The sequence below is a fragment of the Somniosus microcephalus genome, chromosome 22 (genome assembly GCF_052327205.1).
Source record: "Somniosus microcephalus isolate GS21.2 chromosome 22, FLI_Smic_1.0, whole genome shotgun sequence".
Taxonomy (NCBI): Eukaryota; Metazoa; Chordata; class Chondrichthyes; order Squaliformes; family Somniosidae; genus Somniosus; species Somniosus microcephalus.
Window position 1 is genome coordinate 48,558,121 of NC_141008.1, and position 15,503 is coordinate 48,573,623.

General features: G+C 51.9%; 2 protein-coding genes across 3 annotated transcripts in view; both read left to right on the forward strand.

Moving 5' to 3' along the window:
- Window positions 1-5,482, forward strand: part of LOC147102280 (transient receptor potential cation channel subfamily V member 1-like) — a 63,176-nt gene extending 57,694 nt beyond the window's left edge. For both annotated transcript variants that reach the window (XM_085964672.1, XM_085964671.1), the window contains exon 16: window positions 1,645-5,482. In XM_085964672.1, coding sequence (XP_085820798.1) covers window positions 1,645-1,790 — 146 coding nt within the window. In that variant the 3' untranslated portion in view covers window positions 1,791-5,482. The remainder of the gene's footprint in view (window positions 1-1,644) is intronic.
- Window positions 5,483-5,577: 95 nt separating this feature from the next.
- Window positions 5,578-15,503, forward strand: part of LOC147102281 (uncharacterized) — a 70,785-nt gene continuing 60,859 nt past the window's right edge. Inside the window, exon 1 of the mRNA XM_085965111.1 lies at window positions 5,578-5,707. The gene's annotated coding sequence lies outside the window, so the exon portion shown is untranslated. The remainder of the gene's footprint in view (window positions 5,708-15,503) is intronic.

Consider the following 15,503-nt stretch of genomic DNA (forward strand, 5'->3'; position numbering starts at 1 on the left):
CACACTCTCACCACTCTCTGGGTTAAGAAGTTTCTCCTGAATTCCCTATTGGATTTATTAGTGACGATCTTATATTGATGGCCCCTAGTTCTGGTCTCCCCCACAAGTGGAAACATCTTCTCTACGTCCACCCAATCAAACATCATCCTAAAATGTACTTCCTTTTTTTATTGATAACGCTCCTGTGAAGCGCCTTGGGAAGTTTTCCTACATTAAAGATGCTCTATAAATGCAAGTTGTTGTGTTATGTGGTCCATCTCTGCTTTTGGTCCAATCAACATTGAGTGCTCATGTCCTGGAGCAGCCATGGGAGCACAGCACTGTCTCTTTGTGTGTGGATAGTTCAGTTGTTGGACCACATCTTGCCTCAGGCATGAAGGGGGAAGCTCTCGGTCTGTGTCGGACGCAAGCAGCAGAGGTCAGAGACTGGGCCTGAAGACCCAGCAGCTCTGTGGCTCGCTTGCCCTGCGGTTGGGCATTAACAGAAGCTGGCATGTGCGCCTGCGCCATGGAGCAGTGGGACACAGGTTACCGCCTGGGATTCTGCACTTGTCAAAACCCCAAACAGTGAGGGGCTTTGATAGTGCACCGGGGGGAGGGGCTTCGATAGTTAGTGCACTGGGGGGAGGGGCTTCGATAGTTAGTGCACCGGGGGAGGGGCTTCGATCGTTAGTGCACTGGGGGAGGGGCTTCGATAGTTAGTGCACCAGGGGGAGGGGCTTCGATAGTTAGTGCACCAGGGGGAGGGGCTTCGATAGTTAGTGCACCGGGGGGAGGGGCTTCGATAGTTAGTGCACCGGGGGGAGGGGCTTCGATAGTTAGTGCACCGGGGGGAGGGGCTTCGATAGTTAGTGCACCGGGGGGCGGGGCTTCGATAGTTAGTGCACCGGGGGGAGGGGCTTCGATAGTTAGTGCACCGGGGGAGGGGCTTCGATAGTTAGTGCACCGGGGGGAGGGGCTTCGATAGTTAGTGCACCGGGGGGAGGGGCTTCGATAGTTAGTGCACCGGGGGGAGGGGCTTCGATAGTTAGTGCACCAGGGGGAGGGGCTTCGATAGTTAGTGCACCGGGGGGAGGGGCTTCGATAGTTAGTGCACCGGGGGGAGGGGCTTCGATAGTTAGTGCACCGGGGGGAGGGGGCTTCGATAGTTAGTGCACCGGGGGAGGGGCTTCGATAGTTAGTGCACCGGGGGGAGGGGCTTCGATAGTTAGTGCACCGGGGGGAGGGGCTTCGATAGTTAGTGCACCGGGGGAGGGGCTTCGATAGTTAGTGCACCGGGGGGAGGGGGCTTCGATAGTTAGTGCACCGGGGGAGGGGCTTCGATCGTTAGTGCACCGGGGGGAGGGGGCTTCGATAGTTAGTGCACCGGGGGGAGGGGCTTTGATAGTGCACCGGGGGGAGGGGCTTCGATAGTTAGTGCACCGGGGGGAGGGGCTTCGATAGTTAGTGCACCGGGGGGAGGGGCTTCGATAGTTAGTGCACCGGGGGGAGGGGCTTCGATGGGTTAACATACCAGGAGAGGGGCTTCGATGGAGAGTTAATGGGATCATTTTAACCTAACTTGCTGCGCGGGGAAACTGGAAGAGGTTCTGCTTGCTCCATTTCTCCACAGTCTGACCTTTAATATTTCTTGCCCTGTGACAGGGAGGAGCTGGCGGGCAATGCTGCCCCTGCTGAAGGAAATTAAACCAGAGAAGCAGGAAGAGGAAGTGCATCTGCGTGAGATAGGCAGCGCCCCAGGAAGACAGCTTCACAGACACAAGCGTGCCACAGCTGCGAAAGTAGTTTAATGTCGGAACCACGCGAAGCACGGGACCCCTTCTATACAGTCAAACCTTCGTTATCCTCCATAATCAGGGTCGCCAACCCTCCAGCCTTGCCCTGGAGTCTCCAGGAATTGAAGATTAATCTCTGGGACACGGCTCCGAGCAACACCCGGGAGAGAAATCATTGGGGCTTTAAACAAAATGTGTATTTTTTATATTTTCTTTGAACACTTTGTTTATTAGTTATAAAAATCTTGCAGATGGGGAAGAAAATGCTGTTTGACTGAGAGTCAAGAATCGTCCAATCGTGCAATGAAGAGTCTATTCACTTTCCGATTGGCTGGAAAGGCGGGGCCCGTGAGGATGGACATGTCGGGCAGCCAATGGCGGCAGTGTGAGGGCGGGGCCCCGTGCGGATGGATGTGTCGGGTGGCCAATGGCAGGAGTGTGGGGGGCGGGGCGGTTGGAGGCGGGCAGTCATGTGATGACACCTCCAGGAATACATCCACCCAGAGTTGGCAACCCTTACAGTGAGGGGAATGAACAAATAACCGAAAGAACCCCGACCAAACTTTGGTGTTGGATGTGTGGCGACGCCAACGCTCTGAGCACAGGAATAAAGACAAACGCCGTACAAACATCACACTAAGTTTAATCTTTCTTGGGCGGTGAAATTGGTTTTTTTGTCAGACGGGAGGGATTGGAAAAGGTGGGCAGTGGCCAATCGGAGCGCAGGTAATGGAGGCTCCACTGAATGTTCCTCAAGGGCCTGTCTCGCTGATTCTTATTTTCTTTTAAATAAGAGCGTTTACTGTCCATCGCCTTTCACTGTCAAGAGAGAGAGAGGAAGCAGGAGGCAGCCACGGAGAGCATCCCTAACCACCGTCACTAAAGCAGATTATCTGGTCATTATCTCATTGCTGTTTATGGGAGCTTGCTCTTCGCAAATTGGCTGCCGCGTTTCCCACATTACAACAGTGACTACACTTCAAAAAGTACTTCATTGGCTGTAAAGCGCTTTGGGACGTCCTGAGGTGATGAAAGGCGCTGGAGAAATGCAAATCTTTTTTTTCCACAGACTTTACAAACAGAACAGGTTCAGAACTTCAGAATATTTTATGTCTATTAATTTTAGGTGCTTTACCGGGAGCTAATTTATAGAATCTATCCCTTTCATTCCCTGTAAGATTGTACACCCTCCTCCAGCGGAATCACAGGCCTGTGGTGCTTTTCCCCTTTCAGAGTCCAGGCCAGCTCGGACTGGACAGATTCCTGGAGCTTTCATCGCATGACCTCCTCCCTCCGACTGTCCCACCATTGGTCGACCGACACACCTGTCCTCGCCACGCCCCGCCTTCCCACGGCCAATCAGAAAGCAAACAGACTCTTCATTACCTGATTGGACGATTCTTGACTCTCAGTCAAACAGCCCTTTTTATCCCGACTGCAATATTTTTAATAACAGAAGTCGCTGGAAAAACTCAGCAGGCCAGGCAACATCCGTGGAGAGAGAAATAGAGTCAACATTTCAGGTCGAAACCCTTCTACATTTTTATACCAATTTAAAGAAAATGAATTTTTTTTTAATTCCCCCCCTCCCCCCCCCCCCCCGATGATTTCTCTCCCGGGTTGTGTCCTGGAGATTAATCTTCAATTCCTGGAGACTCCAGGCCAATCCCGGAGGGTTGGTGACCCTTTCAGTCTAACTGTGATGGGAAACTCTAGCCCTCTGTCTCCTGTTGCTGCCGTGTCCGTGTGCAGAGTCCTCCAGCACTAATCACTCACCAGTCCCAGGTGTTGTTACGGCGACACGTTTTTAGCCACAGGCACACACTTTAGCAGAAAACGCCTCACACACACACACACAATACAGGTTAAGTGTGCTTCAGTTCACACGGGGGGGGGGGTATTTACAGCACAAACATCTCCAACCATTCAGTGACCAAGGAAGTAAAGCAGCCACAACGATCAAAGCACACTCGGCCAAATATTCATCTCACCATTTTACTAACAAACGCGCAGAAAGGTTAAAGTTCACACGCACATGGCGTGCGTGTATGAGTATCGCGATCACGTGGCCAGCGCCGGTGTCTATGACTCATTGTTTAGTTAGCATGCAGGTACAGCAAGTCATTAGGAAGGCAAATGGAATGTTGGCCTTTATTGCAAGGGGGATGGAGTATAAAAGTAGGGAAGTCTTGCTACAACTGTACAGGGCGTTGGTGAGACCACACCTGGAGTACTGCGTACAGTTTTGGTCTCCTTATTTAAGGACGGATATACTTTCATTGGAGGCAGTTCAGAGAAGGTTCACTAGGTTGATTCCTGGGATGAAGGGGTTGACGTATGGTTGAGCAGGTTGGGCCTATACTCATTGGAGTTCAGAAGAATGAGAGGTGATCTTATTGAAACATATAAGGTTCTGAGGGGGATTGACAGGGTGGATGCTGAGAGGATGTTTCCCCTCATGGGGGAATCTAGAACTAGGGGGCATAGTTTAAGAATAAGGGTCGCCCATTTAAGACGGAGATGAGGAGGAATTTCTTCTCTCAGAGGGTCGTGAATCTTTGGAATTCTCTACCCCGGAGAGCTGTGGAGGCGGAGTCAGTGAATATATTCAAGGCGGAGATTGACAGACATTTGAACTACAAGGGAGTCGAGGGGTGTGGGGAGCGGGCGGGAAAGTGGTGTTGAGGCCAAGATTGGATCAGCCATGATCTTATTGAATGGCGGAGCAGGCTCGAGGGTCCGATTGGCCAACCCCTGCTCCTGATTCTTATGTTCTTTATTTACAGATATGCAACTGGTCACATGTGGAATCCCAGTTGGCCACATGTGGCTAGTGATTAACGTGTGGATAGCACTAGTCTAATGTATCTGCTGGTAGTTCAAGCATGCATTCTTTGTCAAATAATGGATCAACATTAGCAGGTCAGGTGTGTGTGTGTGCGCAGTGAGTAAGCTTATGGCCTCAGGAACTCAGCACATGGGCGGGTTTATCACAATAATCAGACACGACGCTGTACAGCCTGATAATGGGGACTGCACTCAGTGATGGGCTATGTAAAGTCCCCTTTGCTTACAAACACAACAGCCATATTGAAACGTGTCGGCGTGCTGTGTGCATATGGTTGGCAGGAAAGACATTTGACTCTGTTTCCTCTCATGGGGGAAAACTGAAAGTTTCCAAACAATTTTTAGCAAGGACACCGCCTCTTTCAACACTACCTGTGGCCTGTCAATGTGCAATTCAAACGTGTGAAATGGTGTGAAAGAGTGAAGGGGTAACATACAAAATCAGACGGAACATCAGGCCCCACAATGACAGCAGCTCACTGTTTCCTCTTCTGCTTCTTTCTCTCGCACTATTCTCTCTCTTCCCCCTTCCCCAGGACTCCCTCCTGTGTCCCCAGCAACTTTATTCTGCACATATTTCTTGCATGCCTTGTATAAAGGAGTTTACAGTGAGGCCTGTCTGGGATATTGGACGAATTGATACCAGATCATCAGCTGGTCAGAGGCGATTGAATTACCGCTTATCCCTATCGTGCAGACTCCAACAATCAGCTCCGTGACAGCAGTGAATGAAATAGTACCAGGCGTGCGGGGATTGGCAGCTGCGATTTTACGAGAGTTGTCAGAGACCTCGGGTGAGGGGGGCTGTTTACTCTTTTTTATTACTGGTAAAGATTCAGTGAAAGACGTCTCCACGTTGACACGCTGTCTCTGTGTCTCTTTTTTCAATCGGTGATGGGCCGATCATATAACAAGCAATCTGAAGGAAACAGGCCTCAGTAACTGTCAGCCGTGGCTCAGTGGGTAGCACTCTCGCATCGGAGTCAGAAGGTCACGGGGTCGAGTCCTCACTCCATAGATTTGAGCACAAAATTCAGGCCGACACTCCCACTCCCAGTACTGAGGGAGCGCCGCACTGTCAGAGGGTAAGTACTGAGGGAGTGCTGCATTGTTTGAGGGGCAGTACTGAGGGTGTGCTGCACTGTCAGAGGGGCAGTACTGATGGAGCGCTGCACTGTTGGAGGGGCTGTACTGAGGGAGCGCCGCACTGTCGGAGGGGCAGTACTGAGGGAGTGCTGCACTGTCGGAGGGGCAGTACTGAGGGAGTGCTGTACTGTCGGGAGGGGCAGTACTGAGGGAGTGCTGCATTGTTTGAGGGGCAGTACTGAGGGAGTGCTGCACTGTCTGAGGGGCAGTACTGAGGGAGCGCTGCACTGTCAGAGGGGCAGTACTGAGGGAGCGCTGCACTGTCAGAGGGGCAGTACTGAGGGAGCGCCGCACTGTCGGAGGGGCAGTACTGAGGGAGCACTGCACTGTCAGAGGCAGAACTGAGGGAGCGCCGCACTGTCGGAGGGGCAGTAGTGAGGGAGCGCTGCACTGTTGGAGGGGCAGTACTGAGGGCGTGCTGCACTGTCAGAGGGGCAGTACTGAGGGAGCGCTGCTCTGTCGGTGGGGCAGTACTGAGGGAGCGCCGCACTGTCGGAGGGGCAGTAGTGAGGGTGTGCTGCACTGTCAGAGGGGCAGTACTGTGGGAGTGCTGCACTGTCGGAGGGGCAGTACTGAGGGAGCGCCGCACTGTCGAAGGGGCAGTACTGAGGGAGCGCCGCACTGTCGGAGGGGCGGTACTGAGGGAGCGCTGCACTGTTGGAGGGGTAGTACTGAGGGAGCACCGCATTGTCGAAGGGGCAGTACTGAGGCAGCGCCGCACTGTCGGAGGGGCGGTACTGAGGGAGCACCGCACTGTCAGAGGGGCAGTACTGAGGGAGCACAGCTCTGTCGGAGGGGCAGTACTGAGGGAGCGCCGCAATGTCGGAGGGGCAGTACTGAGGGAGCGCCGCACTGTCGGAGGGGCAGTACTGAGGGAGCGCCGCACTGTCGGAGGGGCAGTACTGAGGGAGCGCCGCACTGTCGGAGGGGCCGTCTTTTGGAGGTGCTTCTCTCTTGGGTGGCCTTGGTTATTCTCCCATAACTGCTGCAAGAGACAAGAGGAAGTCTCCTTCTTTTGCAGAGTCACCGCTGCCCAGAGTCACAGTCGATATCTGCGGAAAGGAAGCAGAGGGAGCAGCTGCAGAGCTTCCACAAGGCACCAACCTCAGAAAGGAATTTGCGGTTTGCCTCCTCTCTGTCCGTCCCTCATGTCGCGATGTGGCTCTTGGGTAGGGAGACAAAGCACGTCTGTATGAAGAGTCCTGGAATGAATGATCTTGGTTGATTCTTTGTTTCTACCACCACGTTGTTTTACCGCACTCAAGGACTTAAACAGAGAGAGAGAGAGACAACGGGGGTGCAAGTCCACTTGGCCAGGGACACACAACAGATTCAACTGTAACTTGAACTGAGTATCGGGCGAGTGTATAAACGGGCAGGAGACGCAATACTGTCTTTTGCGTCCCCGCCCTAAGTCTAACTTCACCCCATCCCATTGTCTGTAGCAATGGCCCAAGCTGAATTACATGTCCTTGAATGTGTTGCTGCCTCCCAAATCCGTGCCCGTCTTTCCCGCAATTCCATGTTTGAATCCCTCCAATCAGGTTTCCGCCCCTGCCACAGTACCGAAACGGCTCTCATCAAAGTCACAAATGACATCCTTTGTGACTGTGACAAAGGTAAACTATCCCTCCTCGTCCTTCTTGACTTGCCTGCAGCCTTTGACACAGTTGACCATTCCATCCTCCTCCAGTGCCTCACCACCGTCGTCCAGCTGAGTGGGACTGCACTCGCCTGGTTCCATTCTTATCCACCTAATCGTAGCCAGAGAATCAGCTGCAACGGCTTCTCTTCCCGCTCCCGCATCGTTGCCTCTGGTGTTCCCCAAGGATCTATCCTTGGCCCTCTCCTATTTCTCATCTGCATGTTGCCCCTTGGCGACATCATCCAAAAACACAGCGACAGTTTCCACATGTACGCTGACGACACCCAGTTCTACCTCATCACCACTTCTCTCGACCCCTCCACAGTCTCTAAATTGTCAGACTGATTGTCCAACATACAGTTCTGGATGAGCAAAGATTTTCTCCAATTAAATATTGGGAAAACCGAAGCCATTGTTTTCGGTCCCCACCACAAACTCTGTTCCCTATGTGAGAAGTCACACAACACCAGGTTATAGTCCAACAGCTTTATTTGAAATCACAAGCTTTCGGAGCTCTGCTCCTTCGTCAGGTGAAGTGAAGAGATGCATATAGACACAGCATATATAGTCACAGAACGCTGCCAGATGATTACAGGTAATCTTTCTAACTGCCCTTTATCACACCTCGGCAGAGAGATAATCACAGCAATCAAAGGTGTGAATGGTGTCCAAACAGGTCAGTCAGGAAAACATTACATCAAAGAACAATGAGGTGGGGTCACAAGGGGTCAAATGTTGCAGATGCTGGGGTCTGTATGAAAAACAAAGAACAAGCAAAATACAAGATAAAAAATTTTTTTTTTGCTGGAAATCACAGCAGGTCCGGCCGCATCTGTGTAGAGAGAACAAGCCAACGACGACTCGAGTCTGGATGACTCTACGTCAGGTGGGGTTACATGTAGCGTGACATGAACCCAAGATCCCGGTTGAGGCCGTCCTCATGAGTGCGGAACTTGGCTATCAGTTTCTGCTCGACGATTTTGCGTTGTCGTGTGTCTCGAAGGCCGCCTTGGAGAATGCTTACCTGAAGATCAGAGGCTGAATGTCTTTGACTCTGAAGTGTTCCCCGACTGGGAGGGAACACCCCTGCCTGGCGATTGTTGTGCGGTGTCCGTTCATCCGTTGTCGCAGTGTCTGCATGGTCTCGCCGATGTACCATGCTCCGGGGCATCCTTTCCTGCAACGTATGAGGTAGACAATGTTGGCCGAGTCACATGAGTATGTACCATGTACCTGGTGGGTGGTGTCCTCACGTGTGATGGTGGTATCTGTGTTGATGATCTGGCATGTCTTGCAGAGGTTGCTGTGGCAGGGTTGTGTGGTGTCGTGGTCGCTGTTCTCCTGAAAGCTGGGTAATTTGCTGCGAACGATGGTCTGAGGTTAGGCGGCTGTTTGAAGGCGAGTATTGGAGGTGTGGGGATGGCCTTAGCGAGGTGTTCGTCATCATCGATGACATGTTGAAGGCTGCGAAGAACATGGCGTAGTTTCTCCGCTCCGGGGAAGTACTGGACGATGAAGGGTGCTCTGTTGGTTGTGTCCCGTGTTTGCCTTCTGAGGAGGTCTATGCAATTTTTCGCTGTGGCCCATCGGAACTGTCGATCGATGAGTCGAGCATCATATCCCGTTCTTACGAGGGCGTCTTTCAGCGTCTGTAGGTGTCCATCGCGTTCCTCCTCGTCTGAGCAGATCCTGTGTATTCGCAGAGCTTGTCCATAGGGGATGGCTTCTTTAACGTGGTTAGGGTGGAAGCTGGAGAAGTGGAGCATCGTGAGGTTGTCCGTGGGCTTGCGGTAGAGTGAAGTGCTGAGGTGTCCGTCTTTGATGGAGATTCGTGTGTCCAAGAATGAAACCGATTCTGAGGAGTAGTCCATGGTGAGTTTGATGGTGGGATGGAACTTGTTGATGTTATCGTGTAGTCTTTTCAGTGATTCTTCGCCGTGGGTCCATAGGAAGAAAATGTCATCGATGTATCTGGTGTATAGCGTTGGTTGGAGGTCCTGTGCAGCGAAGAAGTCTTGCTCGAACTTGTGCATGAAGATGTTGGTGTATTGGGGTGCAAATTTGGTCCCCATGGCTGTTCCGTGTGTTTGGGTAAAGAACTGGTTGTCGAAGGTGAAGACATTGTGGTCAAGGATGAAGCGGATGAGTTGTAGGATGGCGTCTGGAGATTGGCTGTTGTTGGTGTTGAGTACTGAGGCTGTCACAGTGATGTCGTCATCGTGGGGGATACTGGTGTAGAGTGCCGAGACATCCATCTTGGCGAGGAGTGTTCCTGGTTCAACTGGTCCGTAGGTGCTGAGTTTCTGTAAGAAGTCTGTAGTTTCGCGACAGAAGCTGGGGGTTCCCTGTACGATGGGTTTCAGGATGCCCTCGACGTATCCAGAGAGGTTCTCACACAGGGTTCCATTGCCTGATACGATAGGACGTCCGGGTGTGTTGGCTTTGTGTATCTTTGGGAGACAGTAGAAGTCTCCCACGCAGGGAGTACGTGGGATGAGAGCGCGTAGGATGCTTTGAAGGTCTGGATCGAAGGTCTTGATCAGTCTGTTGAGTTGGCGGGTGTGTTCTTTGGTCAGATCTGCGGGTAACTGTCTGTAGTGTTCCTGGTTGTCCAGTTGTCGGTATGCTTCTTTGCAATAGTCCATTCTGTTCTGTATGACGATGGCTCCTCCTTTGTCTGCTGGTTTGATGACGATGTTGCAGTTGGTCTTGAGAGCGTGGATGGCGTTGCATTGTGCTCGGGTGACATTCTGGACTGTCTTGTGAGTGCGGCTGATGAATCTGGCATTAATGCATCTCCTGACAGCTTGAGCATACATGTCAAGCTTAGGGCAGCGACCCTCCAGAGGGGTCCAATTTGACTCTTTCTTCTTCGGTTGCTGCACTGCGGATCCCTCTGTCTGCTGTTCCGGATCATTGATTGTCTCATTGGGTTCGCTGCTGACATCTTGGGATTTGTGGAAGAATTCCCGGAGCCTCATTCTCCTGATGAATTCCTCTGTGTCTGCCGCGAGACCTATGGGGTTCATTTTGGTGGTGGGGCAGAAATTGAGCCCTCGGCTGAGAACTTCGATTTCGTCTGGTTGAAGGGTGTGGTCGGACAAGTTGACGATGGACTTCCCTGTGGTTTTAACCGTGGTACCGGGGGAGGCTTGGTTGCTGCTGATGGTGATGCCGAGTTTCTCAAGCTTCCTGTTCTTGGTGTGGATGTAGGTAGCTTAGTTCCGTTGCCTCGTCTGTTTGGCGGTGTCTCGTAGCTGGTCTGCTGTGTCCTGAGCACAGGCTGAGAACATGGACTCTATCTTGGTTTCGAGGCCACTGTTTTCGGTCCCCGCCACAAACTCCATTCCCTAGCCACCGACTCCATCCCTCTCCCTAACATCTGTCTGAGGCTGAACCACACTGTTTGCAACCTTGGTGTCATATTTGACCCTGAAATCAACTTCCGACCACATATCCGCAGCATAACAAAGACCACCTACTTCCACCTTCGTAACATCGCCCGTCTCCGCCCTTGTCTCAGCTCATCTGCTGCTGAAACCCTCATCCATGCCTTTGTTATCTCTAGACTTGACTATTCCAACGCACTCCTGGCTGGCCTCCCACATTCTACCCTACGTAACCTTGAGGTCATCCAAAACTTGGCTGACGTGTCCTAACTCGCACCAAGTCCCGTTCACCCATCACCCCTGTGCTCGCTGACCTACATTGGCTCCCAGTTAAGCAACGCCTCGATTTCAAAATTCCCATCCTTTTTTCAATCCCTCCATGGCCTCGCCCCTCCCTATCTCTGTAACCTTCTCCAGCCCCACAACCCCCCTCCCCCCCGAGATATCTGCGCTCCTCTAATTCTGCCCTCTTGAGCATCCCTGATTATAATCGCTCAACCATTGGTAGCCGTGCCTTCTGTTGCCGAGGCCCTAAGCTCTGGAATTCCCTGCCTAAACCTCTCCGCCTCACTACCTCTCTTTCTCCTTTAAGACACTCCTTAAAACCTACCTCTTTGACCAAACTTTTGGTCACCTGCCCTAATTTATTCTTATGTGGATCGGTGTCAAATTTTTTGTTTTAAAATACTCCAGTGAAGCGCCTTGGGACGTTTTACTATGTTAAAGGCGCTATATAAATACAAGTTGTTGTTGTTGTCTGTCCTGCAGAATGGTCGCAAACTCTGGTTGGGTGTATTCATGGAGGTTTTATCACATGACCACCCAGCCCCGCCGCGCCCCCACACTCCCGCCATTGGTCCGTCCTCCAGATGCACTGCCTTCCCACGGCCAATCGGAAAGGGAGCAGACTCTTCTGGCGAAGGGTCTTCGACCTGAAACGTTAACTCTGATTCTCTCTCCACGGATGCTGCCTGGCCTGCTGAGCTTTTCCAGCGTTTTCTGTTGTTATTTCGGATTTCCAGCATCCGCAGTATTTTGTTATCGTCTTTATTACCCAATTGGATTAATTGTGAGTGTTCGTGAAACAATCTCTTTCCCCCGTCTCCACTATTTTTATAACTAATAAGAATATGAAAAAACCAGCATCACTAAAAAAGCGGATTATCCGCTCATTATCACATTGCTGTTTGTGGGAGCTTGCTGTGCACAAATTGGCTGCTGCGTTTCCCACATTACATCAGTGACTACACTTCAAAAAGTACTTCCTTGACTGTAAAGTGCTCTGGGTCGTCCTGAGGTGGTGAAAGGCGCTGGAGAAATGCAAGTCTTTCTTTTTTTTAATGTATTCAGGTCGGATTCCTTTGTCCAGGATATTAACATGGACGTTAACCATTTGATATGAAAGCGGGAGTTTGTTACAAACAGGTTCAACAATAATATCACAGCCTGATTTCTAAAATTACATTTTAAAGGTTTTCACCACTTTGTTAGTTTTCAACAAAAAGTTTCACTTCCTGAATCTGTCGCTCCTGCACTTGGACTAAAGAATTCTTTCATCCCCTCCCCCACTCCCCTCCCTCTTCCCTCCCCTCCCCCACCCGCTCTGCATTCCCTCCCTAATCCCATTCCCATCCCCTCCACCACTCCTCCCCCATTCTCCTTTCTCAACCTCCACCACATAGAGAATGTTGGGTAGGTGTCAGCGATGGTTCAGTGGGCAGCACTCTTGTCTGGTCAGAAGGTTGTGGGTTCAAGTCCCACTCCAGAGACTTGCAGCACAGAATCCAGTACAGTACTGAGGGAAAGCTGCACTGTCGGAGGGTCAGTACTGAGGGAATGCTGCACTGTCGGAGGAGCAGTACTGAGGGAGCGCTGCACTGTCGGAGGGGCAGTACTGAGGGAGCGCTGCACTATCGGAGGGTCAGTACTGAGGGAATGCTGCACTGTCGGAGGGGCAGCACTGAGGGAGCGTCGCACTGTCGGAGGGGCAGTACTGAGGGAGCGCTGCACTATCGGATCGGAGGAGCAGTACTGACGGAATGCTGCACTGTCGGAGGGGCAGTACTGAGAGAGTGCCGCACTGTCGGAGGAGCAGTACTGAGGGAGCGCTGCACTGTCGGAGGGGCAGTACCGAGGGAGTGCTGCACTGTCGGAGGGGCAGTACTGAGGGAGGGCTGCACTGTCGGAGGGGCAGTACTGAGGGAGCGCCGCACTGTCGGAGGGGCAGTACCGAGGGAGTGCTGCACTGTCGGAGGGGCAGTACTGAGGGAAGGCTGCACTGTCGGAGGGGCAGTACTGAGGGAGTACCGCACTGTCGGAGGAGCAGTACTGAGGGAGCGCTGCACTGTCGGAGGGGCAGTACTGAGGGAGAGCCGCACTGTCAGAGGTGCCGTCTTTCGGATGAGACATTAAACCGAAGTCCCGTCTGCACTCTCAGGTGGACGTAAAAGATTCCAAGACATTATTTTGAAGAAGAGCAGGGGAGTTCTCCCCGCTGTCCTGGGGCCAATATTTATCCCTCAATCAACACCACTATAACAGATGAACTGGTCATTATGACAGTGCTGTTTGTGGGAGCTTGCTGTGCGCAAATTGGCTGCCGCGTTTCCTACATTAAAACAGTGACTTCACTTCAAAAGTACCTCATTGGCTGTAAAGCGCTTTGGGACATCCGGTGGTTGTGAAAGGTGCTGTAGAAATGGAAATTCTTTTGTCTCTTTCTTTTAAATGTGTCCAAATTTGCTTTCAAGCCTCACTGTCTTCTCTCGCACTGAACAAGTGGAACTCGAACTGAGGAAAAACAACACTCCCAGCAAGCCCTCTGTCAGAAACATCACCAGATCAAATGTTCCGGTTCTTTCCGTCCCTGCGTGACTCTGTGCCTTTAGGAGCTCGGTTGTGCAAACTTTCTACGCAGTGGATTGCCTTTCCAATTTCTAGTTCCCCATTTTATAGTCTGCCTGGGAGCTGTTCGCAGCAGCTTGTTGAGCCTGCGGCCCTGAGGGGAAAAGTGTGAACCAGGTACAGGAACTCAGTCCAGTTAGAGATTGTCAGCCGGGAATTGTATTTTTGAAAGGGTGAGTCTGACTGTGTCCATCTCTCCGCCGGTGCTGTGTCCAGTTCCAGTCTGAAGTTGCCTCTGTGTTACTCTAATATGGGGTGTTGCAAGTTACAGAGAGCTTGTTTGACACAGTTTCATTGTTAAAATATGGAAAGAATTTGCATTTCTCCAGCGCCCTTCACCGTCTCGGGACGTCCCAAAGTGCTTTACAGCCAATTAAGTACTTTTTTTGGAGTGGAGTCACTGTTGTAATGTGGGAGACGCGGCAGCTAAATTGCGCACAGCAACCTCCCACAAACAGCAATGTGATAATGACCAGAGAATCTGTTTTAGGTGTTGATTGAGGGATAAATATTGGCCCAGGACAACTCTCCTGCTTTTCTTCGAAATAGTGGCCGTGGGATCTTGTACGTCCATCTGAGAGAGCAGACGGGGCCTCGGTTTAATGTCTCATCTGAAAGACGACACCTCCGACAATGCAGCACTCCCTCAGCACCGCACTGGAGTGTCAGCCTGGATTATGGGCTCAAGTCTCTGGAGTGGGGCTTGAACCCATGACCTTCTGACTCAGAGTCGAGAGAGCTGCCCACTGAGCCACAGCTGTTAGGGTGGAAGCTGTGAATGGTGGATAATATACCGGAGGCTGAGGCTTCAAAAGAAGTGTGTGTCAGGGGTTAAATACGGACTGGAATGGAATAATGGTTCCAGTGTAGCTGGGGGTGAAGGGTCAGTGCTGCTGGGGGTGAGGGGTCAGTGCTGCTGGGGGTGAGGGGTCAGTGCTGCTGGGGATGAGGGGTCAGTGCTGCTGGGGGTGAAGGGTCAGTGCTGCTGGGGGTGAGGGGTCAGTGCTGCTGGGGGTGAGGGGTCAGTGCTGCTGGGGGTGAGGGGTCAGTGCTGCTGGGGGTGAAGGGTCAGTGCTGCTGGGAGTGAAGGGTCAGTGCTGCTGGGGGTGAAGGGTCAGTGCTGCTGGGGGTGATGGGTCAGTGCTGCTGGGGGTGAAGGGTCAGTGCTGCTGGGGGTGAAGGGTCAGTGCTGCTGGCGGTGAAGGGTCAGTGCTGCTGGGGGTGAAGGGTCAGTGCTGCTGGGGGTGAAGGGACAGATGTTTGCTCGGTTGTGATGCCTGATTTGGTTGAACAGTGCGCTGACGCTCACCCTCTAGGTTCACACATGGAAGAATGGCCAGGCTGGTGAGGTACCTCCTGCAGTCTGTGTGCACAGCTGTCCCTCCAACAAGGAGTCATAAATAAAAGTAGAAAATGCTGTAAGTACTCAGCAGGTCAGGCAGCATCTGTGGAGAGAGAAACAGATTCAACGTTTCAGGTCGATGACCCTTCGTCAGAACTGGAAAAAGTTAGAGATGTAACAGGTTTTAAGCAAGTAGAGGGGCAGGGAAAGGGGGGAGGGGAAGAAAGAACAAAAGGGAAGGTCTGTGATAGGGTCGAAAACAGGAGAGAGTAAATGACAGAAGGGATGATGGTGCGAGGTGAAAGGAGATGGTAATGGGACAAGTAAAGAAACAAAGGATGGGTCTAGAGGAGGTGTAAATGGGAATGGCAAAATCATTCCAGCACCTGCTGTCCGAAAAAATGGGGGCAGAGGTTATGATCAGAAATTGTTGAACTTAATGTTGAGTCCGGCAG